Source organism: Pseudoliparis swirei, chromosome 1, assembly GCF_029220125.1.
Source record: "Pseudoliparis swirei isolate HS2019 ecotype Mariana Trench chromosome 1, NWPU_hadal_v1, whole genome shotgun sequence".
In the NCBI taxonomy this organism is placed as follows: Eukaryota; Metazoa; Chordata; class Actinopteri; order Perciformes; family Liparidae; genus Pseudoliparis; species Pseudoliparis swirei.
The window spans coordinates 5,801,534-5,821,330 of record NC_079388.1 but is presented as its reverse complement, the minus strand read 5'-3'; the positions used below and the strand labels follow the sequence as shown (position 1 = coordinate 5,821,330).

The following is a 19,797-nucleotide window of genomic DNA, read 5'->3' as shown; positions in this document are numbered from 1 at the left end:
TTATGTAAAATATTTAGTTATTTAACAACATGTTCCTGAGTAGGTTATACAGTGTTACAGTTACATTCTTTTCTTTATTCTTTTTCTTTATTTTATATTAATTATTTGATTGATTTGATAAAAATAATTTAGGATAGGAATATACAGTATAAGCATTTTTCCTTCTATCTATACCTTTTCAGTCTTTCTGTTTTGTATCTTATAAAGAATAATATTGTATTCTATTGCAATGATTGACTGAATAAAATACACAACAACAACAAGACGCCGCCATTTACCTGGAAAAAGCACGTCGGGGAATAGGTGAAAGACAAGCGTGCTAAAGAAAGAACCTTTCAACCTCGTTTGGGAGTTATTGTCAGTGGTTTGACATTCAGGTGGCGAAGCGACCGACTCATCGCCGTACGACCAGGAAATAACACGGAAATGCCACCGGACGCTTTGCAGGGCACCGAAAACTGTGGATGTTCCCCGACACGGGAACACACGTGTGGTTTTTGAGGGTTGTGTGTGTGTGTGTGTGTGTCATTTTGTGTTTCCCTGCCAGTTAATCCAGGTGTCACAAGGGACCTGAGGTGTGAGGTCAGGTGACTATAAATAGTGATTTGATTTGTCATCGGAAATACTACTCTTCCTTACCAGAAAAAGTAACATGTGGGATGGGAGGAATAAAGGAAGATGAAAAACAGATGAGTAATATGGTTGTCAGACCATTATTTTTAATCACAAGGGAAAATCATTCTTCGTGGTACACGCCTTTAAAAACACCCTGCCAACGGAAAAATAATCAACTCCTTTTGATAAACGCTAAATTCTTAAAAAGGGAATGTTCAACGTCAAGAGTGGCAAACATTTGGGAGCGGCTTTCTCAAATGTGACGTTTTTTTCTGTTTTATGTCGGTGTAAATTAAACATTTTAGGACTTTCAGACGTCATCTTTGATTTTTTAAGAACATTTTCTAGATAAACAATAGCACATTGGGGAGGAGAAGCTCGCGTTTGAGAGACACTGGTTTGCCATGTGGATGTTTTCTGGTGTTTTTGAGGAAGTAGGCCGTCTCGTCTGACCAACACCAACAGACTCAAAGCGATTATGCCTCGTCGACACAAGCCTGTAGTTTGTTCTCTCCATTTTTTAAAATAAATGTACAACTTCCTCCTGCTCATGCTCTGCGCTCTCAAACACATCCCCTTCTCTTCCACAGGCGTTGTAGTCACACTAGTGATGATTGAGGCGTTTCTGCTGGCATACCTGCAAACTCATGAGGGGTGAAAAATGTGACAATTGGGGGGGGGGGGGGGGGTGCAGGTGACTTTTTTTTGTTTGTCTTGTCACCACACCACATCCACGTTGTTTGAAGCCTCAAAGCTTTTAGAACCACAACTACAGTCATTTTATTGTTCTGACCACAAATCTAAATAATGATAATAAACAGTTTAAGAACAAAAGGTCCTCCGCTCTGACTCAGCCCTATAATGATAATAATAACAAATATACATTGTCATTATATATAATATGGTTAGTCATTCATGAACCAACTTCCTTTTGTTTTGCCTGAACAGTCCTCATGGACTTTTCCCTGAATCTGTTCTGTCTCTACCTGTTTGTCACGATACTCATATTATAACTTCTATACATATTACATACCTGCCATAAATATCATGATACCCGATACCAGAATTCAATACAATAAAAACAATATGGTACCATAAATACGAGACTGGTATATTTATCTATAATAGTAATAAATAAAACATCTGTATGGTTCACTTTTTACCAACTTTTTCAACACTTAACAAATGACAGTAATATGAGTATTAATACAGCCAGATATGAATGAAACTACATGGTTCCATCAGAGCATTGATTATACACTATGAGGCCGTTAGTCTCTGACCAGATGATACACAGTTCATCAGGATGAGCAGCTGGAGAGTTACAGAACTTTACAGACTGAAACATTTCACTTCTGGCATCTTTTTATTTTTTAAGCCGAAGTCTCTAAAGCTCCGCCACTTCTCTCGCTGTGAGCTGCGCAGCGCAGTGTGCGCAGACAGCTCGACACGGAGCAGCGCGTGCGCTCTGATCGCTCTCTTAATGAAGTATCGATACTAAAAATATGCTAAATCACATCGTGTTTAACGTACGGGTACTTTGTTAGCATCGCTACACCGTGCAGCGTGACAGCAGTAGATGTAGCGGGCTAACATTCAAGCTAACCTGAACCCCCAAACGCTGAAGACATCTGAACGCTGATTGGCCGAGACACGTCCCATCAAAGATGTTTTATTGCGAAGAGCACCACTTCACATTTTCTCCGCGTCTCACTGCAATCTCAACGGCAGCGGGCCAAAATGTAAAATGCAAGAAATGGAGCCTTTGAACCCCGCTATAATCGTAGACGACGCCCTTCTTTTTATAATTTTATATTAATTATCTGATTTATTTGATAATAATAATTTAGGATAGGAATATATAAGCATTTTTACTTCTACCGATACCTTTTCAGTCTTTCTGTTTTGTATATTATATAGAATAATATTGTATTGTCGTGCAATGATTAACTGAATAAAATACACAACAACAACAACCACCCCCGTGTCTTCAATGGTGAGAATGTAGACATGTGTTTTACCAAATTGGACTGAAACTTGCCTCGACGCAGAACTGATATTGACGCACCAGTTATCTGTTGAGTGAGGCATTCAGGGTACATAGTTTTTTTACCAGCGCCCAAAAAACCTGAATACCGACGAGGCGGTTGACAGGAGTCCGCATGAGCCCGTTCTTGTTCCACTTGTAGGTGGACGACTGCCATGGGACTAAGATCTACGACCCCTACGCGTGGCTGGAGGACTCCGAGGGCGCAGAAACGAAGGTACGCGTCGAAGCTTGAAGCGGCGTGAGCAAAACCTCCTGAAAATCCCATCGTTTCTCTCTCTCTCTCTCTCTCTCTCTCTCTCTCTCTCTCTCTCTCTCTCTCTCTCTCTCTCTCTCTCTCTCTCTCTCTCTCTCTCTCTCTCTCTCTCTCTCTCTCTCTCTCTCTCTCTCTCTCTCTCTCTCCTTGCGTCTCAGGCCTTCGTTGAGGAGCAGAACAAACTGACCATGCCGTACCTGGAGCAGTGTGCCGTCCGGCCTCAGCTCCACCGGCGTCTCACAGAGCTCTACGACTATCCCAAATACAGCTGCCCTTACAAAAGAGGGAAGAGGTACGAGTTGGAATGGAGAGAAACGGATTGAAGAAACACTTTCACTGCAGATCTGAAGTAAAAGACAAATAAATGATGATACTGTATGTATGAATCCTTCCTCCAGGTACTTCTACTTCCACAACACAGGCCTCCAGAACCAGGACGTGCTGTACGTGCAGGACTCTCTGGATGGAGCCGCCGCCGTGTTCTTTGACCCCAACGCCCTCTCTGAAGACGGCACCGTGGCCCTGAAGAGTGAGTCAAACCTCTCCTGTCCCCTGGAGACGCGAACAATCCAGATGTGCTGAGTCCCCTCCGCCTCGTTCTCTGGTTTCTACCCAGTGGCCCGGCTGTCCGAGGAGTGTGAATATCTAGCGTACGGTTTGAGCAGCAGCGGCTCCGACTGGGTGACGGTGCGCTTCATGAAGGCGGAGGATCTGGCCACGCTGCCCGACGTGCTGCAGGGGGTTAAATTCAGCTGCTTGTCCTGGACGCACGACGCCAAGGGCGTCTTCTACAACTGCTACCGGCGCCAGGGAGGCAAAACCGACGGTGGGGAGGAGTCGCCACACACGCAAGAAGACGACGCCGTTGGTGCAAGACGTTCACGAAGGGGTTCGAGACTTTAACCCCCTCTGTTACCCCCACTACAGGCACAGAGACCACCTGCAACATCCACCAGAAGCTCTTCTACCACGTCGTCGGCACCGAACAGTCGGAAGACATTCTGGTCGCCGAGTTCCCCGAGCACCCCAAGTGGCACAGCTCCGTAACCGTAAGTCCATCTTCAAACACCCGTTGGCGATGGCCGAGGTATTCAGATTGTGACGGATCCCCGTGTATTAATTGGCGTGAAACTTACAGCTGGTGAAACTTCTTTATTCTCTTTCTTTCGGTGAGTGAACATGAACCAAAACTCTTAAATAATCCCCACGTTGTCCGCACCGTGAGTCGGCCTCACACGAGTCCATTCAAACTATTACACTTTAAATGAAATGCGCATCCGTCGCAACATCTGTCGCCGTACCGTCAAGTTTGTATTTTAACATAAAATAAAGGTGCGCTTCTTTTTAACATTTCAAAATAAAAGTCTGATTTAACTCTAAGAGGAAGTAGATTAAAACGTCTAAAATTAGTCAAACAATACAATATAAAAAGGCATACATCAAAACCAATAAAGCAGATATAAAAGCAGGCAACCTTCACAAAACAATAAACCTTTCATGGGGTTATTTACACAGATCGTTTCCTTAAGAAGTGCAAATGTAATGCTGTACATGACTTTGCATTGTGTGTATTTATCCTGTACTATTTGTTTTATGTTGTATTGTCTGTCAGGGGACTGCAGATGCAAATTAGCTGAAGCTACACTCTGGTTCAGAGCATCGAATGGTGACATTTATGTTTTAACTGAACATGGTCCCTTTTTAGATAAATATAATAATACAAATAATGTACCAAACGTCTTTTCTTTTTATTCAAAGCCTCTATTGAGGTTTTTGAATGTCTGACATCATGTTTATGCTTCATTAGATTAAATGAGCGAGTCTTTTTAAAATTTCTTTACCTCAATCTTTTTTAATGATTCTAACTAGTTGGACATTTCTTTATTTTTTATTTTTTTTAAAATGCAAAATACCCCAAAATATGGAATGAAACCAAATGTACGGTTAGAAATCGATCTATCGATACATTTAGACTTGAATGAATCAACTTCTAGAAATGGTACAACACTAATAAGACTAGTATACAGTGAATATGACAGTGAGAATGTTTGTCAATCAAACCCGTGCTCCGAGTTAATGTTGTTCATACGCATGTAAGTTTAGGTCCGTCAAATAAACGTAGTCACGGAAAAAGTCAAAAATTCTACTTCAGTTTAAATTAGTTGCACTCAACTGCTAAATCAAGGTCATTTAAAGCTTCAAGAAAAACAACTCCTCTTTTAGAAATCCTGCCACGACTTTCATCTGTAAGCCAGTTAAACGTTGCCTTTCTCCGTCTTTCTTCGCTTCCTCCCTTCAGATATCGGATGACGGCCGATACGCCGTTCTGTCCATCACTGAAGGCTGTGAACCCGTCAACCAGCTGTGGTACTGCGACCTGCAGCGGCTCTCGGACGGCATCGCAGGTCTGTAACCTCGGAGCGGGACGACGAATACTTGGGTCTCCACTGTCACGTCACCTGTCTGCACGTACGATGGAGGCAAACATCGTAACGGAGCCTTCAGGTGGCCGACAGTGAGGGACTGTTGAGCTGGACTAGTGCCAGTGAGATGTTTGTGAGCAGTGGCGGCTGGTGAATTTTTTGGGGGGGGGGGGCGCAGTTTAAATATCACTCAACAATGAGAAGAAAAGAGGTTTTGAGTAGAATATAGTAAAAAACAAAGCTTTATTTAAAGAACACAGCGTGCTCAACACTGTCCAATAACAACTATCAACACACTGTAACTTTGGGCATGAGAGGTTCAGAGCAGCTTTAAGGAACATTGGGTTTCAGAGGTTTGCAAAATAAAAGAGTTTCACCCTCACATGAAAGAGGTTCAGAGCAGAATAGAGTCAGAAAGAGATCACATGTTACATTGGGGGACAGAGTAGACCCACTACTGTAAAGACAAGTAGCCTCCTCTCTTTAAAGTTGTCACTTTACTCTCTGGTTAAAGTCAATCATGTCTGTAACCAGCCTGTTTCCATTATTCTGGAGGGAATGTGTCTGTTTTTCAGAACTTCTTCGTTGTGTTTCGATGCCAGTTCGGTCTCCTTCTGCTGCTCTGCTCTGCAAACAGGGTTAGCTTCATGCTGTTAGCGAGTTAGCTTCATGCTGTTAGCTAGATAACTGCGGCAAGATTCGTGCTTTCCACTTGTCTGCAGCTCTTTAGATCCCTCCCCCCGTTGTAGTCCAGAGAGTTTCAGTCCCTTTGGAACAACAGACAGGTGAAACTAAACAGCGCATTACTCACTGAGCCTCCAGCTGACAGCTCCGTTAGCTACCTGCTCTGTAGCTCCGTGGAGCTCTCTGGGCTGAGGGAACGATAAGTCTCTGATCTGCCGAATAGTCCAATCACGTGAAATAATAAAACAATGTCATTGGCCAACGAGCGCACATTTTTGCGACCCAAGATTCACGTTTCATCCGCCAATGAGAAGCCGGTCCTTGCCGAAACGACTGAAATATTTTCTCGATACCGTACACACACATTAGATCGCCTCCAAAAAGGGGAGGGGCTTCTCTCCGTGATAATGGCGATATATTATATTTTTTCACATCAACTTAAGTGGTTGTTGACAGGCTGACTGTCTCCCACACACATTTAGCGCGTCAACGCGGTATATTTACTATTTAAATGATTTGGCATATAATGTTTTTTGACAGGATGTTTTTGTTTTTTTCTTCTTCTTTTTTTCTTCTTCATCTACACATTTTAAGAGGGGCGGCGCCCTAGCGCCCCCTCTGGACGAACCGCCACTGTTTGTGAGTCAATACATTCAATGCAATAAAAAAAAAAATCTTATATTCAAATGTATCTGCTGGGTTGATGACTCCGGAAATGAGATCATCATGTTTTTATCAAATATATAATTCATCACTGCACTGCTACCAGCCCCAGCTGTGGAGACACTGGTACAGCTGTTTATTTATAAAGCATGTGTCGTTCTTTGTTTTGTACTTGTGGTTTTGTCCGTATTTTATTATATTTTAATGTTTTGTACTATCTGGACCTTGAGTCTTTCAATAAATTAGATTTATTGATTATCTATTTATTTAAAGGGTATTCTTTTAGGCATTTTTGGTTGGTTACACCACGTCATGTTTAGTTCAATGACGAGAACAAAATATGCACTTAACAATGAATGTGTGCAAAACCTCTTCCACGTCCAATCTTTAACAATAAAATTAGTGATTTGAATTAATGCATTATTAAACATAGTTGCCGACTATTTCTCGGCCCATGAATTAATCAATCGGCCCACTATTCGTTGCAGCTCTATAATTTCTATTGCTTTCATTTCACTTTTTATATTGGCAATTAAACACGCATTCTTGGAAAACCACAGCAGCTTTTTTTAGCAGTGCAGAAAAGTTTTAAAGCGCCAGTTTGATGCCTCCGCGTGCGCCGGGGCACAACATGAGCACGGGCGATGACGCAGCGCTTACTTCACCGGACGTGGAGATTTCTAAATTCACTTTGCAACCTGTTTAGAAAAAGAAGAAGAAATCTCTCGCACGCAAAGGAATGGGGACACTTTCTCGTGTTGTAAAGTATATGGAAAAAGTTCTATAACAGGCATCCATTTAAAGCTGTTTATCAAGGGAATTGTCTTCTTTTTATTTATTTTTTCTGTTGGCTTTGTCTAATTTGCTATTTGGGTTCTTTGATGATTGTCAATTGTAAATAGGCTGAACATTTTGTGTAGTAAGTTATGTTCTATTTAACAATATTGTACATAAAATGTCATTACAGAGAGAGAGAGACTTAACCCTTGTGTTGCCTTCGGGTCATTTTGACCCGATTCAATATTTAACCCTCCTGTCGCCTTCGGGTCAATTTGACCCGATTCAATGTTTAATGTCGGTGTTCTTTCGGGAGTCAACAAAAAAACATAAAGTACCTCACACTTAAACTTGGAAAACAATATTAATTCTAATAATTTTCTGGAGATTTTAATAGCTGGGGTCATATTGACCTCAAGGGTAAAATATGTTAGTAAATATAAAGGTAACAGGAGGGTTAAACTTTGAATCGGGTCATATTGACCCGAAGGCGACAGGAGGGTGAAACATTGAATCGGGTCAAATTGACCCGAAGGCAACACAAGGGTTAAGAGAGACTTTAGACTGTTAAAAGGAAAGAGTGGATCACAGAAGTACTATCTACATGTTGGGGGGCGATACATTTATGATTTGTAATTTTTTACGGGTCATCATAATTCAGATGGACAGGTCTGGGTGGAGTTAACTGCAACCCCTAATGGCCGATGATGGAGATGACAGGAACTTGATGTTTCTGTTCATTACCTTCGCATTGAAAATGCGGAAGGTTATGTTTTGATCGCCGTGTATTTATTTATTTATTTATTTGTATGGGTGTTACTCGCATAACACAAATAGTATTAAACCGAATCGCATGAAATTTGGTGGGTTGATTGGTTATTATCCGGGGACCATTTGATTAAATTTTGGGATCAATCGGGTCAAAGGTCAAGGTCATAAAAAGGTCAACATCTTCTTTTTACCATAACGCGGTCAATTTTTATCCAATTGGCATGCAACTAATGCCAACATGTTCATAATCCAATGCCCAATCTTTTGATATGCGAAGGTATGCGCTCTACCGAGTGTCCATTCTAGTTTCTGTTGTAACTGTGTTTGTCTTGTGCTCCAGGTGTGCTGCCCTGGGTCAAACTCGTGGACAGCTTTGAGGCCCAGTACGCCTACGTCACCAACGAGGGCTCCGTGTTCACGTTCCGCTCCAACTCGGACGCTCCCCGGTACCGTCTCGTCAACATCGACGTCCAGAAACCGGAGCGGCAGCACTGGACCACGCTCCTCCCGCAGCATCACGAGGACGTCCTGGGTGAGACGCGGGAGGGACCCCCCCCTGTGGGATGGACAGCAGAGGACGCACGTCTTAAAGCCGCGTGGCGTTTTGGAGCTTCCGAAAACGTACGGCGAGCCGTAGGAATGCGTCAGGGGCCTTTGTTCTCAGGGTCGCGGTTCCACAATTCAGCTCTTTTTCTTCTTTTTTTTTCTTTTAAGATCTTGCAAAATCCTTTTTCACAGAATATCTGTCCTAATGTTGCGACGACGCTGCGGCCTCAACAAGTGGGAAGTCGTGCGTCCGCGGTCGGAGGCCTTCGTCAGGAGGGTGTCTGCTCAAAAAGTGAAACTTGGCTGATATGCACTTAAGTCGCCTTCTTCCTGTTTCTCCCGTGACTCATTGTGATGATGGTCACTGGACGTAGAGACCGCTCCAACGCACCGCACTGCATGTCCGCGGGAATATGCACGCACCAGTAGAAAGGGTCAAGGGTCAAGGTGTTTTTATTTGCCTTTTGTGCCTATAGACCAACAGTCCAGACACATTGGAATTGTTTTGCAGGGCTCTCCGAGTCAACATTTTAATAATATTAATAATAAGAACAAATATTAAAAACACACTGTACATAAGGTGATAGAATATACAGTATGTACAGTTTTTTAAAAACAGGTTATCAACATAAAAGGAGAGGGCAGAGGTTAATAGATAGATAAATAGGCTAATGCTGAGTGCTGTTCAGAGCTTGTGAGAAGAAAGAGGGGGAAGGGGACCGTTATATGGGGGTATTGCACTTTTTGAGAGGTGGTGGAAGGTTATGTGGGGATATTGCACAGATTGGAATATAGAACATTTTCTCAGATTTTTCAATAGTTCTGTTTTGCCGTCAGTCTGACCGGCACGGAAGAAGCTGTTGAGAACTTTTTCGGTGGGTGACGAAGGGCAAACTACGTTAAGATAATTTGATTTAAATGTGTGCGCATTACTCTATTTTTAAGTCCCCTTCATACGGTGTTTAAACATTCAGTGCATGTGTTGTAGCACGCTATAATATAGTTGCTCAGCTATGACTCCAGTAAGTGTGGTCGGATAATGAATGACACTTCTGTAACCACGTACAGGAGGAGGATTTAGAAATGCAGATTATTGTGCTTTAAAAAACTTTAACATTTCCTTATAGCTGCGTAGATCTACTTTTCTCATGTGCTTTCAAGCATGAATTCAATTGAATGTTTGGATACTCGCTGAATATGTTTAATAGTAGAAGTGAGTGAGTGATGGTGGTGTCCGTCTCACGGTTTCACCAGGGCACATAGTTCCCCTTCCCTGTTGTGTTGTGCATGTCCCATCGGGGGGCAAGCGGCACTATAAACTCACTGCCAGGCCTCACATCGTCTCCGTGTGTAAAACATGCCGTTCACAGTCTGGAGTCGACGGTTTCAATAAATACGTCCAAAATACAAATTCCTCCCAAAATTTTAACCTCCCACATTTGCGGTGGTCGTTGTGTTTTTCTTCGTCCCCGGATCACAAGATAACTCCTTATTTTGTATTTATTTTTAAGATGCATCTGGATAAAAGGGACGACAGGCGTGCCGATTGTTTCCCTCCAAGCCAGCGGTTCTACGAGTTGTTGTCACGCTCTCTTCCGTGTATCCCTCTGCAGGCCCGGTCTCCTGCGTGAACCAGCGCCACCTGCTGGTCAACTACCTCCACGACGTGAAGGACGTCCTGCAGGTCCGTGTACGTTTTGTTAGTTTGTTTTTTCGTTTCATTCCAAATACGGAATACGGAAATCACGTGGTTTTTTCGTTTTCCGTTTGAAAACCAAAAACCGAAAAACGGAATACCACCTCTGTATTTCGTTTCTGCTGTCTGAAACCAAAAACGACAGAACGGAAGTGCTTAAAATGAAGTCAAAATAAAAGCCAGTGATACATATTCGTATTACCTTAGAAGAATATTAATTAATCAATATAAAGAATAAAGAATTAAACGGGGATATTTTAACGATGCAAACACATAGCAGGGTAACGTTAGAAGAATATTAATTAGTCAATATAAAGAATAAATAATTAAACCTGGATATGTTGGCGACAGTGGTGATGACGGGAAGTTTAATATACATGTACACAGCAAGAATCACCTTCTCACTTAATCGTTGCATTGTTTGATGCAACACAGTTAATCAACATGTAATTAAATAACTATTTCACACTTTCATTAATTATTCAGAATGGTTAACTGAAGATATTAAAATGTGTGAAAGTAAATTAGTCTGGGGGGGCGGGGAAAATATTTGTTTATCAAGAATCTGAAAATGTCTATTTTGCAATGACAGAATCACAGAATCGAGAGAATCTGGCCAGAAATCAACAACCGGGTTAACTAGAACTTGAAAGCTGCATTGGTCCAACTGGTGGATCAGGAGGAGCTGGACATGGAGGACCAGATGACTCGGTTCTGTGTGTCATCTTTGACATGCCAGTTGGCCCAGATCGGTGTTAACCGAACTGTGCAAGCATGGAATGCACACAGGATTCCTGGTATGTCTTCGGGTTGGTCTTTCAAGCCTTTTTTAATGTGAATAATTATTTTCAAAATGTTTTACTATTGAATGTTTCTTAAACATGTTTAATCAAATACTAGAAGGAGCATGTTGCAATACATGGCATGGTTGTGACAGCCACATTGAATTATTATAGGGAGGGGGATACCAAATTACTTGGCCAGAGATGGATGCCCAAATAAGCTGTCGACAGACCTTTTGCCAAATGCATCTGTGGCTGCAGACTGGTACGACCAGGAAGTGGGCTCACTGACACGAGTGTCAGACTTTGGCACCAACCCATTTCCAAGTTTACAGGACCAGGAAGCTGCAGTGAGGGAATTTGCTCTGCAGTGCCCTGATACAAGTGTACTGCTGGACAATGCAGTGAATAATCTGCCACAACCGTTCAAAGATGGACTCAAAGGCCTCATCGACATCTCAAGGAGAAATTGTCAACGCTGATGTTTTTGTGTGTCTAAGTTGTTATTGTCTGTGCTTTTTAATTAATTGGTTCAACTGACGGATGTTTTCTTTTCTTCAAATGTTGGGGGTTTAAAGGAGAAATATGTTCTTTTTGAATAAACAGTCTTTAAAGTCTGGCACGAATTTCATTTTTAATCTGTAATGGGAAAGGCTGGACCTGTAACACCAACTATTGATAGTGACACGGTGTGTTGACCCCCTGCCAGTGTGAGTAAGGCACTGGAAGATAGCTTGTTCAGTGACCTCTGACCCAGGTAACAAACGTATACCCCAAAATATACACACACAAGACGGTTACAGCCGGTTTCGGGCGGTGAAGCCATGATAACTTCATTCATTAGCCACCATTGTATCACTTGTTTCAGGCTCATAAATCGGTCTCCCCGACATCGGATATCACAGATTTGGACCCAGTGTGAAGATTTCCCACTGGAGGAGGACCCCTATGTGGTTGGGAACCTCGCTTGTTTATGAAGGGCAGCTTAAGGACCCTGACACCCTCAGTTTGGATGCCAATCTGATACCTATTGCTTCACTAAGAACACAGCTGATGTCTGAGCACGACAATCAAACAGCAGGAACAAACATCAATGATAAACAATCTGAGCCAACCTATAAATCACATAATACTAAACACCATTTTGACCTGAGCTTGTAGCAGGTATAAAGCTTCAGTGGAAGCTCAGTCAGGACGGTTCATACATCTGACATTCACTTTTAATTTGAAACAGCTCTTGGAAGGCACAACTTTGATGATGTAAATCATGCGAGCAGATTAACTGCAGATGGAAGAATCAGAGGAATTGAGATCCAGCAATACAATTCAAATACAGAAATGTAATCCTAATGCAATGCTACCACTAATTCTGAAGGCTTCCTCTTTTAGGGGAGTAGTTAACTTGTGCTTGACAAAGAATTAGAAAATACCAAAGATTGTCTTTCTTTACTAATCTAGAAGTGTGCAGATGTCATTGGATCAGATATAAGTAGGCTACATGTGAGCTGCTGCTCTGAGCTAAAGAAGGTCATGACCTGCTGCTCTGAGCTAAAGAAGGCCATGACCTGCTGCTCTAAGCTAAAGAAGGCTCTGAGCTGAATATGGCTTATCTAAATGTACATGCAGAGATATAGCCATACGGCTAAACACAGACAACAACGCCTAACAATCACTACTATAAACTATGTGAGACATGTTAGAGATGTGAGAGGAGCTTTGCTCTCCATGTTTCACTCTGATACAATAACTCATGGAGTCAACTCCTCAAAACATGTTCACACACAACACAGAGCTCCATCCTTCTGGAGACCAAAGTACTACATGATGATGATGTGATGTAGTCAGAGGGCTAAGACAGCAGAGTAACAACAGAACAGGTTACATGTTGATGATGATGTGATGTAGTCAGAGGAGAAAGACACTGACAGCAGAGTCACAACAGAACAGGTTACATGTTGATGATGATTTAGTTTATTTCGATCAGCAAAATATACAACAATCATAATTCAACAAAAGAAGAAAGTGGCTGACCGAAAGGGTCGAGGCTGAAGCTAACGAGCTTATAAGTGCCCTAACCTATGATTTCTCGAAAAAACGTATTTCAAAGAATCATATATATATATATATACACACATACATACGTATACATATACATATATATACATATATACATACACACACATACATACACTCACACACACATATACATACACACACATACATACACTCACACACACATATACATACACACACACACATACATAAACACACACACACACACACATATAAACATAAACCAAAAAACGTGTCCCCATTAACCGTTGATGTAATGATGATGTAGTAATGAAGGTTACAGGTGAAGCACAGGTGGTGCTGTGACTGGGTGCTAACTGAAGGCTGCTTAATAAGAAAAAATCAACTACTGTCTCTTTATTTTTCAATTGTCAATATGTATTGCCTCGTGGTCATCATATCCTCACTCTTCCATGTGGGAATGTTTAGTTACAAAATGACCCAAATAAAACAAGTAAATACATGATGTATACAACTATGCTGGAAATTAACCATGAACATAAATATCGGAGAAAATAAACGGCATTAAATACATATGTATCAAGAACAGGTATACTGCCATCTAGTGGTATAAAGGTGAACCGTTTACTCTGCGGTGGAAATATAAATATAATAACAGCAACAACTCTGCACAGAAACATTACTTTGATTAATCTATATTAGGAACTGTGTTGCATCAAACAATGCAACGATTAAGTGAGAAGTTGATTCTTGCTGTGTACATGAATATTAAACTTCCCGTCGTCACCACTGTCGCCAACATATCCAGGTTTAATTATTTATTCTTTATATTGACTAATTAATATTCTTCTAACGTTACCCTGCTATGTGTTTGCATCGTTAAAATATCCCCGTTTAATTCTTTATTCTTTATATTGATTAATTAATATTCTTCTAAGGTAATACGAATATGTATCACTGGCTTTTATTTTGACTTCATTTTAAGCACTTCCGTTCTGTCGTTTTTGGTTTCAGACGGCAGAAACGAAATACGGAGGTGGTATTTCGTTTTTCCGTTTTTGGTTTTCAAACGGAAAACGAAAAAACCACGTGATTTCCGTATTCCGTATTTGGAATGAAACGAAAAAACAAACTAACAAAACGTACACGGACCCCTGCAGCTGTGCGAGCTGTCCACCGGCCGGCTGCTGAGGAGTCTGCCGCTGGGCGTGGGCACGGTGGCCGGAGTGAGCTGCAGGAAGAAGCACTCGGAGTTCTTCTACAAGTTCTCCTCCTTCACGACACCGGGTGACGCTCCTCGAGTTCAGGAAGCCTCTTTTAGTTTAATAATAATAATAATAATGCATTTAATTTTTATCGCACTCTTCCTTCAAAGAATCTCAGAGTGCCACACATATAGTGAAAACAAATAAAACCGATTAAAACATAGTTAAAGCAACCCATAAAAATAAAAAATAAGAATGTAATAGCTGACAATAAATTAACTCAAGGTAAAAAATAAAAATAAAAACCTCTACTCTAAAAAAAAGTTTAGAGTTTAGTCTCACCGTATATTAGTAAAACAAGAGAGTATCAAAGTAGTTAAAGTTACTAATCCCACATGAGAAATAAAGTTAAAAAAGAGTTACCATTAATGCATAAAAATAATTAGGATCACTCATGATTTTTTGATTTTTGAGAAATAGGCCGAGTTTTATTTAAAAATGCCCATGGTGTGACCCAAATTGTATTCAGTCTGCTGCACGTGTAAAATACAGAACCGATGGGAAATTACCACCATTTGAAAAGCTTGGGAATAATACATCTACATGTGACATAATACATGTTCAATAGCTACTGGAATGGAAACTAGTTCCAATACTTTGGACCAAGATGATGCCTCAAAAGTCAGAAACTGTGAGCACGTAGTCTGTCATCTAATTATCTCAACACGTATGAACCGTCGGTTATTAGAAGTATCCCTAAACGCACAGTAACCTCTAACCTGTGTGCCCCCCCAGGTATCATTTACCACTGTGATTTGAGCGAGTCCGACCCGGAGCCCAGCGTGTTCAGGGAGGTGGAGGTGAAGGGCATCAAGCAAGAGGACTACGAGACCAGTCAGGTGACGAGCCGCTCCCTCGACTGCATATTTATCATCAACATTCAGATTTCCCGGTGTGATATTAAATGTGGTTGAGGAAGTGTTAAATGGTCTTTGTGCACAGCTGATCTTTGACCTCAACACTGGCGTAAAATATGTTTTAAAAAGTGTGTGTATATATATATATATATTAATATGCACACAAATGACTTAATGTACTTTGCCACATGCATCTCCAGGTGTTTTATCCCAGTAAAGATGGAACCAGGATCCCCATGTTCTTAGTTCACTCCAAGGGCCTGAAGAAGGACGGCACTCACCCCGTCTTCCTCTATGGCTACGGGGGCTTTGAGGCGTCCATACAACCGTACTACAAGTGAGCTGTGTGTCTGTGTGTGTGTGTGTCTGTGTGTGTGTGTGTGTGTTCTGAAGTTGAAGCGCACTAACCTTGATGGTCCGGTCCCCCTTTGTCTCTGGTGGTCAGTGTTGCGTACCTGCTGTACGTGAGGCACCTGGGAGGCGTCCTGGCCGTGGCCAACATCAGAGGGGGCGGAGAGTACGGCCTCACCTGGTACAAAGGTACACGCCTCCAAGTCATGCACCCAGAACCACAACACTGGACTGACTTAAAAAGAAAGAAAGTATGAGGTGAACAGCGGCGCCATAATGCAGTGTGTGTTTGATGTTAGGGCCCCGTTCAGACAAGGTGTGTTTTGCAGTTTTTATATATATATATATATATTTATGTCTTACCCACCGCATGAGTGCTAACATTGGCTGAACACACCGTGACCTGTACGCTAGTTAATAACTACTCGTGAACTTCCTCTAGGCTGTCAGCAGTGAGGGACATTGGGTGTTGGTTTCATTTGTTTTGGGGTTGTTGGTTCAACTCGAGTTGCACATAAAATGCTCCCTTTCTCTTTAAAAAATAAAATAAAAACAATGAGAAAAAGCTGATAGGTGAGGCTGTACATGGGCCCCACCTGTGTGACAAGAGGCCCCGGTGTTCATCGTTCAGCGTTCCTTCACTTCTGTGTCCTCATCCCTTCTGCAGCCGGCACGCTGGGGAACAAGCAGAATGGCTTCGATGACTTCCAGTGCGCCGCAGAGTATCTGGTCCGGGAGAAGTTCACCACGGCCAGCCGCATCGCCATCAACGGAGCCTCTAACGGCGGCCTGCTCGTGGGTGAGCGTCAGACATGGAGGACGAGGAACAAGTAGAAGACCCTGGAAACGCATCATGTTAGAGTTAGCAGTTAACCCTTCACAGGGTACTCATTTGAAATTCAAAATGTCAACACTACAGGGATATTAGAGGACATACCAATACAGTTTTACTGTTGCGACAACAAATAATAATTTTTAGGTGAAAAATCAACATCAACGAAGTTATCGAAGTTACCATATTTTACAGCTAAATCTGATCTTTTGATTTAACATTGCCAACGTAATTAAAAGTTCAGACAAAGGTGTAAATGATAAATTATTATACAGCTATAGCCAGTTTTTTTTCTTTTAAGCTTTTTACGGCTTTATGGCGATAGTAATACTCCAAAAAAAAACTTAAATAATTCCGATGTGTTGTGTTTGAGAGGCAGAATGATTGCTTGGTGTAAATCCACCAGTAAAATAAACAATCTACATGAGGACTCTCTTGTGTGGGATGGATTCAGATGCTTCGTGACCCTCAGCCTCCTCCGTGCCTCCTTGAAGGAGTTGTGTTTCTACTTCCTTCCCGCTTCACCTCCCACATCTCATGCACTTCCCCCCCCCCCCCCCCGAGGCTACGAGCGATACCTTTCCTGAACACATCCGTGTTCTGACGGTTCACAGTACAAAGCCCACGAGGAGCCTGCTATGAACACGTCTCGGCCGCCTCCATCACAGCGCGTTCTTTAAGTCACACATTTGGCATAATTCCTCATGTCAAATTAATTTTAACAGTAGTTGGCGGCTTAGCTTCAATTAATTTATCCATTAAATGGCACATGAGGCAGAGCTTAGTCACACCAGTTACCAAAAGGCTGGCAGCCATATGGCGTCGCACACACACCCAACTAATGACTTCTTCCCGGATGTGTGAGAGGCGATTTAGGAGGTTTTAGGAAGTAAGAGGGTGTGTGTGTGTGACGTGTGTGTGTGTGTGTGTGTGTGTGTGACACTTTCTCACCAGCGGCGTGCGTGAACCAGCGTCCAGAGCTGTTTGGCTGCGCCGTGGCAGAGGTCGGGGTGATGGACATGCTGAAGTTCCACAAATTCACCATCGGCCACGCCTGGACCACCGACTACGGTTGCCCTGACGACCCGGAGCAGTTCAAGTGGCTCATCAAGTACGAACAGACTCACTCCGAGACGCGGGATGCTGCACGGGGGGTCATCGTACGCCTCCCTCCCTTTTCTCATCCTCCTCTCCCTTTCTCATCCTCTCCCTTTCTCATCCTCCTCTCCTTTTCCCATCCTCTCCCTTTTCTCCTCCTCTCTCTTTCTTCTCATCCTCTCCCTTTTCTCATCATCCTCCTCCATTTTCTCACCCTCTCCCTTTTCTCATCCTCTCCCTTTTCCCATCCTCTCCCTTTTCTCCCTTTTCCCATCCTCTCCCTTTTCTCCTCCTCTCCCTTTTCCCATCCTCTCCCTTTTCTCACCCTCTCCCTTTCTCATCCTCTGACTTTTCTCACCCTCTCCCTTTCTTCTCATCCTCTCCCTTTTCTCATCCTCCTCCCTTTCTCATCCTCATCCTCCCCTCCTTTTCTCATCCTCTCCCTTTTCTCATCCTCTCCCTTTCTCATCCTCTCCTTTTCCCATCCTTTCCCTTTTCTCCTCCTCTCCCTTTTCTCACCCTCTCCCTTTCTTCTCATCCTCCTCTCCTTTTCTCACCCTCTCCCATTCTCCTCATCCTCTCCCTTTCTTCTCATCCTCTCTCCTATTCTCATCCTCCTCTCCCTTTCTCATCATCCTTTTCCCATCCTCTCCCTTTCTCATCCTCTCCTTTTCCCATCCTCTCCCTTTTCTCCTCCTCTCCCTTTCTTCTCATCCTCTCTCCTATTCTCATCCCCATCCTCTCTCTCTCCCCTCCCTCCCTCCCTCTCTCCAGGTACTCCCCTCTCCACAACCTGCCTCCGGCCCCGTACTCCGGCCCTCCCTACCCGGCCGTCCTGCTCCTCACGGCGGACCACGACGACCGCGTGGTGCCGCTGCACACCCTGAAGTACTGCGCCGCCCTGCAGCACGGCGTGGGCCGCAGCGCGGGGCAGCGCCAGCCTCTGATGGTCCGGGTGGACGCCCGCAGCGGCCACGGCGCCGGGAAGCCCACGAGCAAGGCCATCGCCGAGGAGACGCACATCTTCTCCTTCATCGCAGAGACGCTCGGGCTGAGCTGGATCGACTGACGGCGAGGCGTCGGCGAGGCGTCGGCGAGGCGACGGCGTTTTTATAGGGGTGAACGGCTTTCTGTGAAAACATGCTTTTAGTGTTTAGTGAACGACTGAAGGAATGTTCCGGTACAACACCAGTAAACGGGCGGAGAAAAGTCGGAGTAACAATGAGAACGGGTGCAGTAGTATTCCAAGAAATATAATAACGCCCAAACTACGAGGTGGGAAAAATAACCGGCGGTAGAATAATAATAACCTTCAATTTTTATATAGCGCTCCTCTAAATACCGCTTAAGTAAGTCGCTTACAGAGTCCAGAGTCCAGTAGTCATACACACACACACAGTCATCCCGGTGGTGGTAAGCTACATCAGTAGCCACAGCTGCCCTGGGGCAGACTGACGGAAGCGTGGCAGCCAATCAGCGCCTACGGCCCCTCCCCCACCACCAACATTCATTCACATCCGTACGAACCGGAGTGAGAAACTAGAACTCTTCTTTTAAAACGACACGATTGTTACAATCCAAGTGGATCTAATGAGTTCTGAAGAGTTTGAATCCTTGATGGAAGACGTGTTGAATAAAGTCTAATTTCTTGGCATTAAAATGTTTGTTTTAAAAAACTGGATGGTATATATTGAATACTACACCTGTGCTCATGTATACTTTGTTAATTAAGATACTGTCCAAAAATAAAAAATGATTAAAAAAATGAATGTACTCAACCGAAGTGGCCCTTTTTCCACGTGGTGGGGGTCAGAGGTCAGACTCCTTCAGTGGTGATGCAGCTTGTTGATTAATCATAACAATCTGTGGTCTGCTTGATTTTTCCACCACAAACTCCTTGTTTCTCTTACATTTTTTTCCTTTTGATATGCTTTGTATATGCACTCTTTATATGTACAGTAACTATCAACTGTTGGTAAATAACTTCATAGAAGTAACATAACATTGAAAACTAAAAATAGGGTCAAAGAGAAGTACCTCAAATTCTGTGGAGTACATCGCTTGTGTTTGAGTGGCGTAAAGTACAGTCACTCGTCATTT

The 19,797-nt window shown here is 42.9% G+C and overlaps 1 protein-coding gene across 1 annotated transcript; it reads left to right on the top strand.

Moving 5' to 3' along the window:
- Positions 1–2,750: 2,750 nt before the first annotated feature.
- LOC130196986 (prolyl endopeptidase-like) lies at positions 2,751–19,475 on the top strand. The gene is made up of 15 exons (XM_056419431.1): positions 2,751–2,879; positions 3,077–3,210; positions 3,317–3,447; positions 3,535–3,744; positions 3,846–3,967; positions 5,218–5,323; positions 8,577–8,768; positions 10,396–10,466; positions 14,455–14,581; positions 15,295–15,398; positions 15,617–15,753; positions 15,862–15,956; positions 16,435–16,566; positions 17,554–17,710; positions 18,472–19,475. The coding sequence occupies exons 2-15, from the start codon at positions 3,107–3,109 to the stop codon at positions 18,764–18,766; spliced, it is 1,983 nt and encodes a 660-aa protein (XP_056275406.1). The 5' UTR covers positions 2,751–2,879; positions 3,077–3,106; the 3' UTR covers positions 18,767–19,475.
- Positions 19,476–19,797: the final 322 nt, after the last annotated feature.